The following is a 12,801-nucleotide window of genomic DNA, read 5'->3' as shown; positions in this document are numbered from 1 at the left end:
TAATATGCTTTGCCCATAGTTTCTTCTCTTTCTGTATACCTTTTTTCTGACTTCTTAATAATGTTTTTTCCCCTCATGACAGCCTACCATTGAATTTTTTTTTTTTAACACTGTAGAAACAGCCTTTTTTGGTTGCAACATGGATTGGAAGAGGAGGGGATATGATAGCTCCCACTCCTGGGGTAGCATCTGCAGACTCAGTCGCCACTTTCCAAAAAGCTAAAAAGAAATTTTATTGTGTACATTTAAGGTATACAACATGATGTTATGGGATACATATAGGCAGTAAAATGGCTTCTGTAGTGAAGCAAATTAACGTACCCCCATCATCTCATATAGGTACCCTTTTTTATGTGTGTGGCAAGAGCAGCTAAAATCTACTCATTTAGCAGAAATCCCCAATACTGTACAATTTTATTAACAGTCGTCCTCATGTTGTACACTGGGTCTCTAGACTTGCTAATTCCCCATGTCTGCTACTTTGTAACCTCTAACCTACATCTTCACATTTCCTCTCCCAGCCGGTATTTTCTGAACCAGTGGAAAGTAAATTACAAAAACCATGGCACTTCATCCCTAAGTATTTCATTATACTTCTCTCAAGAGTAAGAACATTCACTTTCATGTACAATGCAATGATCACATCTAAGAAAATTCTCAATAATTCCACAATATCATTTAATATACTGTGTATATTCAGATTGCCACAATTGTCCTCAAAATGTTTTTTATGACTGTGTGTCTTTTTCAATCCAGGAGCCAATCAAGGTTCATGTTTACCTTTTTTTTTTTTTTTTTTGAGACGGAGTTTCGCTCTTGTTGCCCAGGCTGGAATGCAATGGCGCTATCTCGGCTCACCACAACCTCCGCCTCCTGGGTTCAACTGATTCTCCTATCTCAGCCTCCCAAGTAGCTGGGATTACAGGTGTGTGCCACCATTACAGGCATGAGCCACCACACCCAGCTAATTTTGTATTTTTGGTAGAGAAGGGGTTTCTCCATGCTGGTGGCGAACTCCCAACCTCAGGTGATCTGTCTGCCTCAGCCTCCCAAAGTGCTGGGATTACAGGTGTGAGCCACCACGCCCAGCCTATGTTTTACCTTTTATACCTGGTATATTTTTAATCTAGAATACTATCTCCTCTCTTGCCCTTTTTCTCTTATCAAATTGTCTTTTGTTGGATTGGCAGATTTGGAAAATTTAGAAAAGGATGCTCAATGTCAAATAAACAGTGAATCATCTTTTAGCATAAAATGTCCTGTGCTTATACTAAAAGCTAATTTGTTATTTATCTGAAAATCAAATTTAACTCAGTATCCTGTATTTTATGTAACAACTCTGCTTTTTTTTTTTTTTTTTTTTTTTTTTGAGACAGAGTCTCTCTCTGTCGCCAGGGCTGGAGTGCAGTGGCCGGATCTCAGCTCACTGCAAGCTCCGCCTCCCGGGTTTGCGCCATTCTCCTGCCTCAGCCTCCCGAGTAGCTGGGACTACAGGCGCCCGCCACCTCGCCCGGCTAGCTTTTTGTATTTTTTAGTAAAGACGGAGTTTCACCGTGTTAGCCAGGATGATCTCGATCTCCTGACCTCGTGATCCGCCCGTCTCGGCCTCCCAAAGTGCTGGGATTACAGGCTTGAGCCACCGCCCCCGGCCACAACTCTGCTTTTTAAAACGTTCAGACTGCCGGGCACGGTGGTTCATGCCTGTAATCCCATCTACTGGGAACGCTGAGGCAGGAGAATCACTTGAACCTGGGGCAGGGAGGAAGTTGCAGTAAGCCGCGATGGCGCCACTTCACTCCAACCTGGGTGAAAGAGCGAAACTCCATCTCAAAAGAAAAAAAAGCTCGGACCAGTTCTATTATAGAGTAGTTCAAATGCTGGATTTGCTTGTTTTCTAGTGATTTGATTTTGTAAACATTTTTTACAAAAATTTCTAGATGATGTTGCATATTTCTTATTGCATCACACTGGGTGGTACATACGTACAAGTCTCATTTGTGAAATTCAGTTTGGTTACTGACTAAAGATGGTAACTACAAATCTCTCTGGTTAAAAGTGCTTTGTTTCTTTGTGAATTATTAAATAATTGTGGGGTAATATTCTGAGAGCAGGTGAATATTCTGAGACCAGGTGAAATGTTCTCAATCATCTTCTGCACAATAATTTTAACATTCATTAGTGATCACTTCCTGAATTATTTCCTTGTGGGTTATGAAATAATTTTTTAATGTTAGCATTCCTTCTACTTTTATTGCTAGTTGACATTCATCTATAAAGAAGAATTTTCCTTCTTTAATCCTGTCTTTCTTGTAGTATCACTATGTACTAATGGAATTTTAAAAATTCAATTTGTTATAGTTCATAACTGTCATTATTCTGTTATTGCTCAAATTACCCCAGTTTTGGCCAATGGAAGCCCCTTGCAAGTCTGCTGTGTGGTCCCTTGGATATAACCCCATTTTGTCCTTGCGTGCTTGCTTTCATCCTATCATGAAAAGATGTCCCAGGCTCATTTTTGTACTCTAGTTGTCCAGGAGGAATCAGCCTTTTCCCCAATGACCTGTGCCAGCTGTCAGTTTTGTGCCTCCCTGCTCCAAATCCATTGTCTCGGCCCTGCTCTGTGATACCGCTGGAGTTGGACCCTGTGAACATGCTTCCTTTGCCAGCTGGCACAGTGGCAAGCTTTGTCAGTAGAGGGCACTGGAGGGACACTGCTGTGCACACAGAGCACCTTGTGGTACTCACCCTCCAGCTAGCCTCCTGCTCAGCTGGCCTGCCCCATGGTTTTCCTTCTTTGCTGGTCTCAGTCACCCCTGTGGGAAGTCTCTTGTTTTCCAACTTGATCCCACCAGTTGGACCACTGTGGACCAGCTCTCACTGAGGATAACACAGCAGACTTCTCTGCCATCCCTTGGACTGTGACTACTCTTTCCAGTGAAGTCTGAATCTCAGCTTGGGGAGAGGGCCCCTCCTTTTACAAGTTGTTCTTTATATGGGCACTTTCAGCCCCATGGTACTGTTAACCTTCTCTTATTCTCTCTGGTCAATCCCCTTTTTCTAGTTAATAATTCTTTAAATTAAGTTTTCCCTGTTCAAATGACTGGTCTCTTTTCTGTCTTCTGAATGAACCCTGACTAATAGAGAAGTGGTACAGGGAATGGTTGGTAAATAGAACCACTATTCAAATAAGCGATTCCAGGATGAATTTGGTCATGCCCTTGGATTTGGGCACCGTGCCAAGCCCCTTGCCAAGCTTGCGGGAACACCATCAATCCAGGTGTCTCCTGCAGGTGAGTGTGAGGAAGCGCTCACTAAAGCAAGGACTCTGGGAGCCTAAGGGGCTGTTGCACCTAACTTATGACGTCTACGAGGACTATGGCATGGCATTGTCTTCTTGTCATTACAAGAGGTTTCCCCACACCCAGACTGTGAAGTTACTCTCTCATGTGTTTATCTAATGTCTTCATAGTTTCCTTTTAAATTTATTGATTATTTTAAAAATTGATACGTAATAGTTGTCCATATTTTGGGGACACGTGATGTTTTGGTACGTGCATATAGTGTGTAGTGATTCAATGAGCAAAACTGAGATATCCATTTCCTCAAGCCTTTATCTTTCCTTTGTGTTGGGAACACTTGAATTCTTGTCTTTTAGGGTTTTCAACAAATGTGTATACAGTAAAGTATTGATAGTTACCCTACTGTACTGTCTAATGCTAGATCTTATTTCTTCTACCTAACTGTATATTTGTACCCATTAATCAACCTTTCTTCATCTGCCCCTTACCCTCACCCTCCCCAGCCTCTTGTGGAACCACCAGTTTAAGGTCTATCTCTATGTGGTCCACTTTTCTAGCTCCCACATATGGGTGAGAACATGTGATATTTGTCTTTTTGTGCCTGTCTTATTTCACTTAACGTAATGACCTCCAGTTCCATCCATGTTGCTGCGAATGACAGGATTTAATTTCTTTTTATGGCCAAATGGCATTCCATTGTGTTTATATACCACATTTTCTTTATCTATTCATCATGAGGCACATTTACATTGATTGCACATCTTGGCTATTGTGAATAGTGCTGCAGTAAACGTGGGAGTTCAGATATCTCTTCCACATTTTGATTTGCTTTCTTTTTCATATTTGCTATATGCTCAGCAGTGGAATTGCTAAATAATATAGTAGTTCTATTTTTGTTGTTTTAAGAAGTCTCCATACAGCTTTTTAAGGTGGCTGTACTAATTTACGTTTCTTACCAGTGTAAGAGTGTCCTTCTTTCCCCGAATCCTGGCCCGTGTCTGTTATTTTTTTTTCTCTTTGATAAAAGCCATTTTAACTTGGGTGGGATGTTATCTCATTGTGGTTGTGATTTGCATTTCCCTGATGATTAGTGTTGTTGAACATTTTTTCCGTATACCTGCCATTTGCATGTCTTCTTTTGAGAAATGTCTATTCAGATTTGTGCCCATTTTAAATTGGATTATTTGGGTTTTCTTTTCTTTTCTTTTCTTTTCTTTTTCTTTTTTTTTTTTTTTTGATGTCAAGTTGTTTGAGTTCCTTATGTATTCTGGATTTTAATTCCTTCTTAGATGTATAGTTTGTGCATGTTTTCTCTTGGTATTTTTGACAACACAGGTGAACCTAGAGGATGTTAAGTTAAATAAGCCAAGCACAGAAGGACGAGTACTGCATGATCTCACTAATGTGGAATCTAGAAAAGTTGACCTCATAGAAGTAGAGAGTAGAATAGTGATTACCAGCAGCTGGGAGAGTGGGAAAGTGGATGAGGGGAGGTTAGTCAATGGCTACAAAGTTACAGTTAGCTAGGAGGAATAAATTCTAGCATTCTATTGCAACGTAGCTTGACTATAGTCAGTAATAATGTATCGTATACTTCAAAATAGCTAGAAAAGAAGACTGAATGTTCTCACCACAAATAAATGACAAGTGTATGAGGTGATGGATATGATAATTACCCTTTGATAATTATACAATGTATGTATGTATCAAAACATCACACAGTATCCCATAAATATGTACAATTATTATGTATCAATTAAAACCAAAGTAAACCTTTAAAAACATTATATAGGCAGTAAAAAAGATCATGTTTTATTAATTGCTGGACAACTGTGGGAAAACAAGTAAGCAATTGACACCACCAGATTCTTACTACATTCAAGATAAAAGATTTATTCACACCACAAAAGAAAGATAGTCACAACAAAATATACACTAACTTAAAAAACAGAAGATTATAGTGACATAAAATGTTATATTCTCTTTTTAAGTGGGTAAAAGTATTTTGTTTGCTTCTACATAAATTTCTATTCATGAAAGAATAACAAATATTAAAATACAGTGATAGTTTGCATTTCTTCTATAGAATGAACGTAGACATAACCCTGAAGCTTTTAGTTTACAGGGAGTTTCCATGAAGCCACGAACTAAACTAATTATCAAACACATTAGTTATTTCCAGATTCACATAGGTACACATTCAACCAATAAACTGAGAAAGAAGCATTTCATGTTCTCTTTCATTTTGCTATAAAGCATTTTTTCTTTTGACTAAAAGCAAAGTGAGAAATTATATTTTTTTCTCCTTTTAATTGACCTCAGAAGATGCACTATCTAATTCATGAGAAATGCGAAATTTCAGGTGTTTATCTTCTTCCTTACTTTTAGGGTCTACAACCAGCATATCTTCATGGCTGTGAAATTCATGGCTGTGGAATTCATGGCTGATTTTGGAACGTTCCTGACTGTCAATCACATCGGAATGCTCATTGCTGTCATCACTGGCTTTCCGCTTATATAATCTGGAGTGCTTGTGGCTGTGGGTTTCAGCACTGTGGTCATCCAGCTGACTCGTTTCATGACTGTCCTTCCCACGGCTGTCCCAATCAGAAGGCACGTTCAGGCCCTGGACAACTGGGATGGCCTTGTATGCACCATTCAACTCCTCGCTTTCCACATGTGAGGTGATGTCCTCGTCTGTAGCATCAGGGTACTGAATCATGGCACAAATGAAGAAGAATTATATGAACAGCTAGGGATGGGAATACGGTAATCCTTTTCTGCTCTCTAGCGTTTAGGCCATCTTATACTAAAAATTGGCTAAATCTGGCTGAAATTATACTAGCATGTTACTTTGTATAGTACTTTACCAAGCCGTTTCACATATGTCGTCTCCTTTAGTTTAATAAGTACATCACTTACATATGTAATGAAACTTATCAGGTAGGTTTCATTATATTGAAACCTACATAAAGAGGAAGTGAATTGGAAGTTAAAAAATAAAGAGAATAGTAAATGGCAAGCCTATGTCAAATCCAGGTTCTGTGACTAAGGATTCAGTGTAATTTGCAACTACAACTCCTCTTAGGTATTTAACTTCGAAACATGACCATTATATATTTTTAAATAATTGGTGTTTTCCATTCATTTTAATCTAAAAATAAGTGATCCAGGATTTCAAAAAGTAGAATTGTGTTTGAGAATCAAATCTAGAGAGAAATTATGTACTTACAAAAACCACCGAGCAGAAAAAGATTTGTATTCAATGATCATAAAGTAGAATATGAATGAATTCTTGCTGAATGGATGAATGAATGGATGAATGGATGAATGAATGAATGAATGAATGAATATGCAAACTGTGGTTTCCTAGACTTGAGCTCTAGTCAGAACTATCAGGTGTGTCTGTTAAAGGATTTACCTGGATGTCAGGTCTGCGGAACTTCTTAGATTTTGACCTCAGTCCATAAGCCACACTATCACCTCGGCCATCATATATGTCTACTGTGGGGACAACTGGAGTGAAAACTTCAGTTGCTGGCAGGTCTGTGGGAAAATCAGTAACCAGTTCATCGGATTCATCAGAATGGTGAGACTCATCAGACTGGTGAGAATCATCAGTGTCATCTACTTCATCAGAGTCATTCGAGTCGATGGAGTCCTGGCTGTCCACATGGTCATCATCATCTTCATCATCCACATCATCCATGTGGTCATGGCTTTCGTTAGACTTACTTGGAAGGGTCTGAAAATTAAAATGGCCAGGAAAATTAGTGTATGGGTTTTTATTTTCCCTTAGTCTTCATAGCACATTAGTCTTTTACTATCTTTCTTTTTATTTAGTTTCAGAATCTTTGCATTCACAGTATACACCATGGCTTTTAGGAGCTAAAGTGAGCATCTTCCAATTTCTCTTTTAACACAGGGATTAATAACATTCTGAGGAACTTTTCCTACTTTCCAACAAAAATTATTTTCATAGATATTTTCAAGCCAAATATGTGAGTATAATCTTCATATCAATAGCATTGTTTTGCCTTATACATATTAAACATTATTTAATTTACTAAATTCAATGATGTAATAGATACAGACACATAATTATGAGACTTTTTAAAATTTGAAATGAGATTTATCAAAAGAGAAGAGTATCCCTATTTTAATGTGTGTACTAAAATCTATAACCCCTTTCCTATTAGCATGAATAATTGAAAGGTGACTGTTATGCATGTGTGTATAAACTGCAGCTCAAAACTGTCCTTGAATTAAACAATTAATGTCCATTAAATTTCAGATTGACAAATATATTGGGTAATTTAACTTGATTTAATATTCTTAGTATATTCAAATTGAATCTTAAGGAAAATAAATTTACTCTTTGCTTAGCAAATATATGAATGATCCTAATAAAAAGAATAGTTGTCAAATAAACTATTTTATTAGGAAAGAGAACTTTCCTAAAGGCAAAATCTTAGCTTTGATAGGCATTAATTAGATGCTTATTAGATATTTGATATCTACAAAATACCTTAAATAAATTGCAATCAGCTTAATGTTTCAAATAACAGGCATTAATGAACATTTTCTGTAATGCTAAACATATCTGAGGAAACCTAGTATTTCTGATATTTAGTAAATACATGTTTTCTTTCTGAGCAAGTTTTAAAGACTGCCAATTTACTGGAAAATTAGCTAATGAAATTTCATCAGAAGAGAATCCAGGCAATGGCTTCTTTCGTTTCTTCAAGGTATGATGGGCCTCTGATTGAAAATGAGAACTTACCTCTTGTTTAAAGTCATTGGTTTCTTCGGAAGACACAGCATTCTGAAGAAGGAATGGCACATGTTAGTGTGCATCACACATGCCTAGCTTTTTTATTCAAAAGTTAACCTTTTTAATCCAAAGCAGTTTTTATTTTTCTGCCTCATCTGTGGATGGCTTAACACGGGAAGAAGCCAACATGGCAGATCAGTCAATGTCCTAAGCACATGCTTGCCAGCGGGCAGGCAGGATTCATCTGAGCAGCCCAAATGGCCTGCTTGTAGCTATCTTTCATCGTTGTAGTTTAATTATGAGAAGTTTAAAAATACCTGTGGGGCTAGGAGATTCTGCTTCTGAGATGGGTCAGGCTTTAACCATGTGGCCACAGCATCTGGGTATTTGTTGTAAAGCTATAAAAAAGTTGCATGTTTATCATTATTAAAAAAAGAAACGTAGGGATGAATGGAAAAAACAACCATTCTTCACCAGTCTTGATGGATAAGCATAATATGCATGCATATAGTCACTCAGACCCTTAGGTACCTTTTTGTAATTTTTTTTTTCTTGCAGATTCATTTAATACACTCTTATGTAGCACTTAGTGTGGGCTAGGCACTCTTTCAAATTGCTTTACAAATATGAACTCATTTGATCCTCTCATTCCCCTATGAGATGGGTATCATTAATATTCCCACCTTACAATCAGCCACAATGCAGTTAAGTGGTAGGAAATGACAGAGCCAGGCAGGATTCAAACGCAGGCAAACTAGCTCTTAACCCTGAACTTCACACTATGCTTTCTTTTTGTATGTTTGCTGGCTGAATTTTCCTCTCAGATAAAGCACATCTAAACCAGACGTGCCTTTAATTACTGTTGATCTTCACTGTGTCCAGTCCATGGAACAAGAAGGAACTCTCTAAGGCTGTGCTGTCTAATACAGTATACTCTAACCACATGGGGCTATTTACATTTAAGTTAATTAAAATGAAATGGCCGGGCACAGTGGCTCACGCCTGAAATCTTGGGAGGCTGAGGCAGGCAGATCATGAGGTCAGGAGATCGAGACCATCCTGGCTAACACAGTGAAACCCCCTTTCTACTAAAAATACCAAAAAAAAAAAAAAAAAAAAAATTAGCCGGGCATGGTGGCCGGCACCTGTAGTCTCAACTACTCGGGAGGCTGAGGCAGGAGAATGGCGTAAACCCAGGTGGCAGATCTTGCAGTGAGCCGAGATCGTGCCACTGCACTCCAGCCTGGGCGACAGAGCGAGACTCCATCTCAAAAGAAAAAAAAACGAAGAAATAAGATAAAAATTCAGTTCCTCAGTTGCACTAGGCTACATTTTGAGTACTCCATAGCCATATGTATCTGGCAGCTATCTTACCAGACAATGCAGAAATATAATATTAAAATCATTGCACAAAAGTTCTATAGCTCTAAGGTGCCAAAGATGTAAATGAAATGGATTTTTCTTTAGCCAAGTTATTTATCTGGAAAATACTGATAATATGCTACTGCAGAGGAGTGGAAATTGCTCTGTGTAAGTGTCATCTGATCTGCTGAATCATTCAGGGCCAATCATTACATGTCCCTGTCATTCAGAATAACTCTGGGGGTTGTACAGAGTCCCTTCTGCAGCCACCTAAGGGGTGGATGGGTAGAGAGAAAACCAGTCAGAAGTATTAGAGTTTCTCTCATGGCTGGCTCTAACCAGAGGGGCTTCATACTGGGCTTCTCTGAAAGGTTTTGCTGAAAGAAGGGGTTCCTTGCTTTAAGAAGATGCAAAAACAGCTGGGCGCGGTGGCTCACGCCTGTAATCCCAGCACTTTGGGAGGCTGAGGCCGGCGGATCACAAGGTCAGGAGATCGAGACCATCCTGGCTAACAAGGTGAAACCCCGTCTCTACTAAAAATATAAAAAATTAGCGGGACGTGGTGGCGGGCACCTGTAGTCCCGGCTACTCGGGAGGCTGAGGCAGGAGAATGGCGTGAACCCAGGAGGTGGAGTTTACAGTGAGCTGAAATTGCACCACTGCACTCCAGCCTGGGCGACAGAGCGACAGAGCGAGACTCTGTCCCAGGAAAAAAAAAGAAGATGCAAAAACAATGGGACTAGATGCATTCAGAGTTTTTCTCTTCACTTTTTCATATCTATCTATTCTCATGACACATGTAATACAGGCTTGGAGAGAATGGATTTATAAATTAAATTTATAATTTTTAAAACCTAATATGAAGAAAATAAAGGTAAGCAAAATGAATAGACTAAAAACCACCCAGTAATCCTAACACTCACAGATAACCAGTGTGTATTTTCAGGCATATATCCTTAAAGACTTCCCCAATTTTTTACTAGCTTTAAGTTTCTGGGATTCTAGAAGGCTGGGCCTTGAGCCTTCTAGATTTCTTAAATTGTTATGACTCCACGTGCCTTCTAAAATGCATCTTTGCCATGTTTTCATTTATTAAAAAGGCACTAATTCTTGCCTGAAATAGTATGACCTCTATCTTCTCTGGAGATGTTAATTTTTCTGCTTTATTATTAGGAGTCAACACCTGTGTTTTCAAATCAGTTGGAAAACAGACACACACACCCCCACACACAAGCACACACAGAATACTTCTTTTAATGTCTTCATTAAGAAATCTAATTGCAGTGACCCCCAAGGCAACTCTTATTTTGGCCTTTATTCTGTTCAACTGGAATTGAACTCTGTGTGCCTTTTTTGTCCAAGCTGCTGGGGACAATGCCCATTTGTTGTTTGGTTGGCACGGTTTCATCTGTTGTGGAGGGGTAGGTACATCTTTAGTGCTGGTCAAATAATTATAATAAAGAGTTTGGTTGGTCTTATGTTTGGTTGGAAAATGTGATCTAACATCAGCTGACAATCACAATAGATACAAACAGCACACATAGACTTTCTTTTCACAATGGGCTTCTCAGCTAATATCTCAGACGATATTGTGAATATTATGGTCATACAAACAGTTCTGACTAATATCTGATGTGAATTTTAAACTTAGCAATCCACTAAATAAAGCAAAAGCTGGAATTTTCTGCTTTTAGATCAATATGTGGACTAATGGAAAAAAAGTCACACAGCTTCGTATAACTCATCTTACATGCTATACTGGCCTAGACATTATTATATTTAAAATATCTGGGTTGGTTTTACAAACTTATATTTATTAAAAACTATACTGTGCTTGGTACTGGCCTAGATTCATAGCAGGCAGTCAATAAATACTTGTAAACCAATAGATTTGACTGAGAAGATAAGTAATTTTGCAGCAAATATGTTTGTTGCGCCTCTCGCTGTAATTGAGTAAATGATTTCACTATGTAATAAACCTAAAAGATGCTTACCTGCTTTTCCTCAGAACTTCCAGAATCAGCCTGTTTAACCTTTGAAACAGAAAAGATGAAGAAAGATTACAAGAATGTCCTCCTAGCACATAGAAGCACACAATTCAGTTATTTTCAGGAATTTTCTTTAAGATTCAGTTGTACTCACTGGCAGGGCATAGGCGATGCCTAAGAGGCAAAAGGAAATCACTGCAATTCTCATGGTAGTGAGTTTTCCTGCAAAACATTTCATAAGGAATAGCTGACATCCTCATAGGTTAAAACAATGGTACCTTTTTGTACTACCACATTACAAAATAATCACAAATAAAATATATTTTCTGTAAAATCTTTTCTACTTCTTAGAGAAGCCTTTTCTTTTTAGTATTATGGTCTTTCAAGTTAATATTTATATTGCCACCTATTCTCCATCTTTATTAGGTAAGGGAAAGGGAAATTTTACAAGTCTATATTTATTCAACTTTTAAATTTAGAGTTCCAGAAATTGTACGATTACTACCTTATATATCTAGCTCTACTAAACCTACAAACAGATCAACAGTAACTTAATTCTATTAATAAGCTAGTATGGGAATGCTTTTTAGAGAAGAAAAAGCACAGATGAAAAAAATTTGCTTTATTCGTTTTTCCAATATGTACTTTAAATGTGATTTTTAGCTTAAATTATTAAGTAGATGCTACTTAGGTGAAATGAAACTATCTCTGAAATTTGTTATTTAAGTAAGATGTTCTAAAAATTTGAAATGCAAAGGAAAACATTGAAAATAGCCAACAACTTTTCTATTTGTAATAATAAGCCTACATAGTGTCATGCAGGTATCTTGGTGAATATTTTAACAGCTAAATTTAGCAGTAACATATTCAGAAAGAGTTTTCTTCCCCTTGAAAATAAGATACATCATTTAAAAAATAGCATTGTAATTGGCTTAATTAGTGTAAAAGATCCCTTTTCTTTTACATTCCTGCAGTCACCCATTGAAAATGATATAGGTATAATTATTCCAAAGGGGAATTGAATTTTACTATTTTCTGATTAGCCGCAGTAGTTTCCGTTCTTTTGAGGACCCAGTGGAAGTATTTTTAAGTTTTATATTTGATTGGCATTCCAAATATCTAGACACCTTTGTTCCAGGAGACCTGCAATGTATCTAATCTGCTTATTAAAAAGGCTAGAAAATTTAAATCTGTTTAACAGCATTACAATTAAAAATATTTTTCCTTAGAACTTGAACTTCCCCATGAAATTGAGCTGAATGCACAACCCAGTAGCAAACTGAAGGCATACCTTGGCCGGCGTTTGGCTGAGAAGGCTGCAACTGGCCTGACAGGAGTCCGGTCTCAGACGATGCTGTGCTCTCTGCCTCCTCCTCCC

General features: G+C 37.9%; 1 protein-coding gene and 1 long non-coding RNA gene across 2 annotated transcripts in view; one reads left to right on the top strand and one right to left on the bottom strand.

The window, feature by feature from the left end:
* LOC144340805 (uncharacterized) overlaps window positions 1–7,602 on the top strand; it is a 27,413-nt gene extending 19,811 nt beyond the window's left edge. The window contains exon 5 of the long non-coding RNA XR_013417222.1: window positions 5,688–7,602. This is a non-coding gene — a long non-coding RNA (uncharacterized LOC144340805). The remainder of the gene's footprint in view (window positions 1–5,687) is intronic.
* On the bottom strand, window positions 5,424–12,801 carry SPP1 (secreted phosphoprotein 1). The gene is made up of 7 exons (NM_001261806.2): window positions 12,715–12,801; window positions 11,578–11,645; window positions 11,430–11,468; window positions 8,391–8,471; window positions 8,083–8,124; window positions 6,721–7,044; window positions 5,424–6,012 (listed from the first exon to the last, which is right to left on the bottom strand). The coding sequence occupies exons 2-7, from the start codon at window positions 11,629–11,631 to the stop codon at window positions 5,608–5,610; spliced, it is 945 nt and encodes a 314-aa protein (NP_001248735.1). The 5' UTR covers window positions 11,632–11,645; window positions 12,715–12,801; the 3' UTR covers window positions 5,424–5,607.

The sequence above is a fragment of the Macaca mulatta genome, chromosome 5 (assembly GCF_049350105.2).
Source record: "Macaca mulatta isolate MMU2019108-1 chromosome 5, T2T-MMU8v2.0, whole genome shotgun sequence".
Taxonomy (NCBI): Eukaryota; Metazoa; Chordata; class Mammalia; order Primates; family Cercopithecidae; genus Macaca; species Macaca mulatta.
This window is presented reverse-complemented; position numbering and strand designations above follow the sequence as displayed.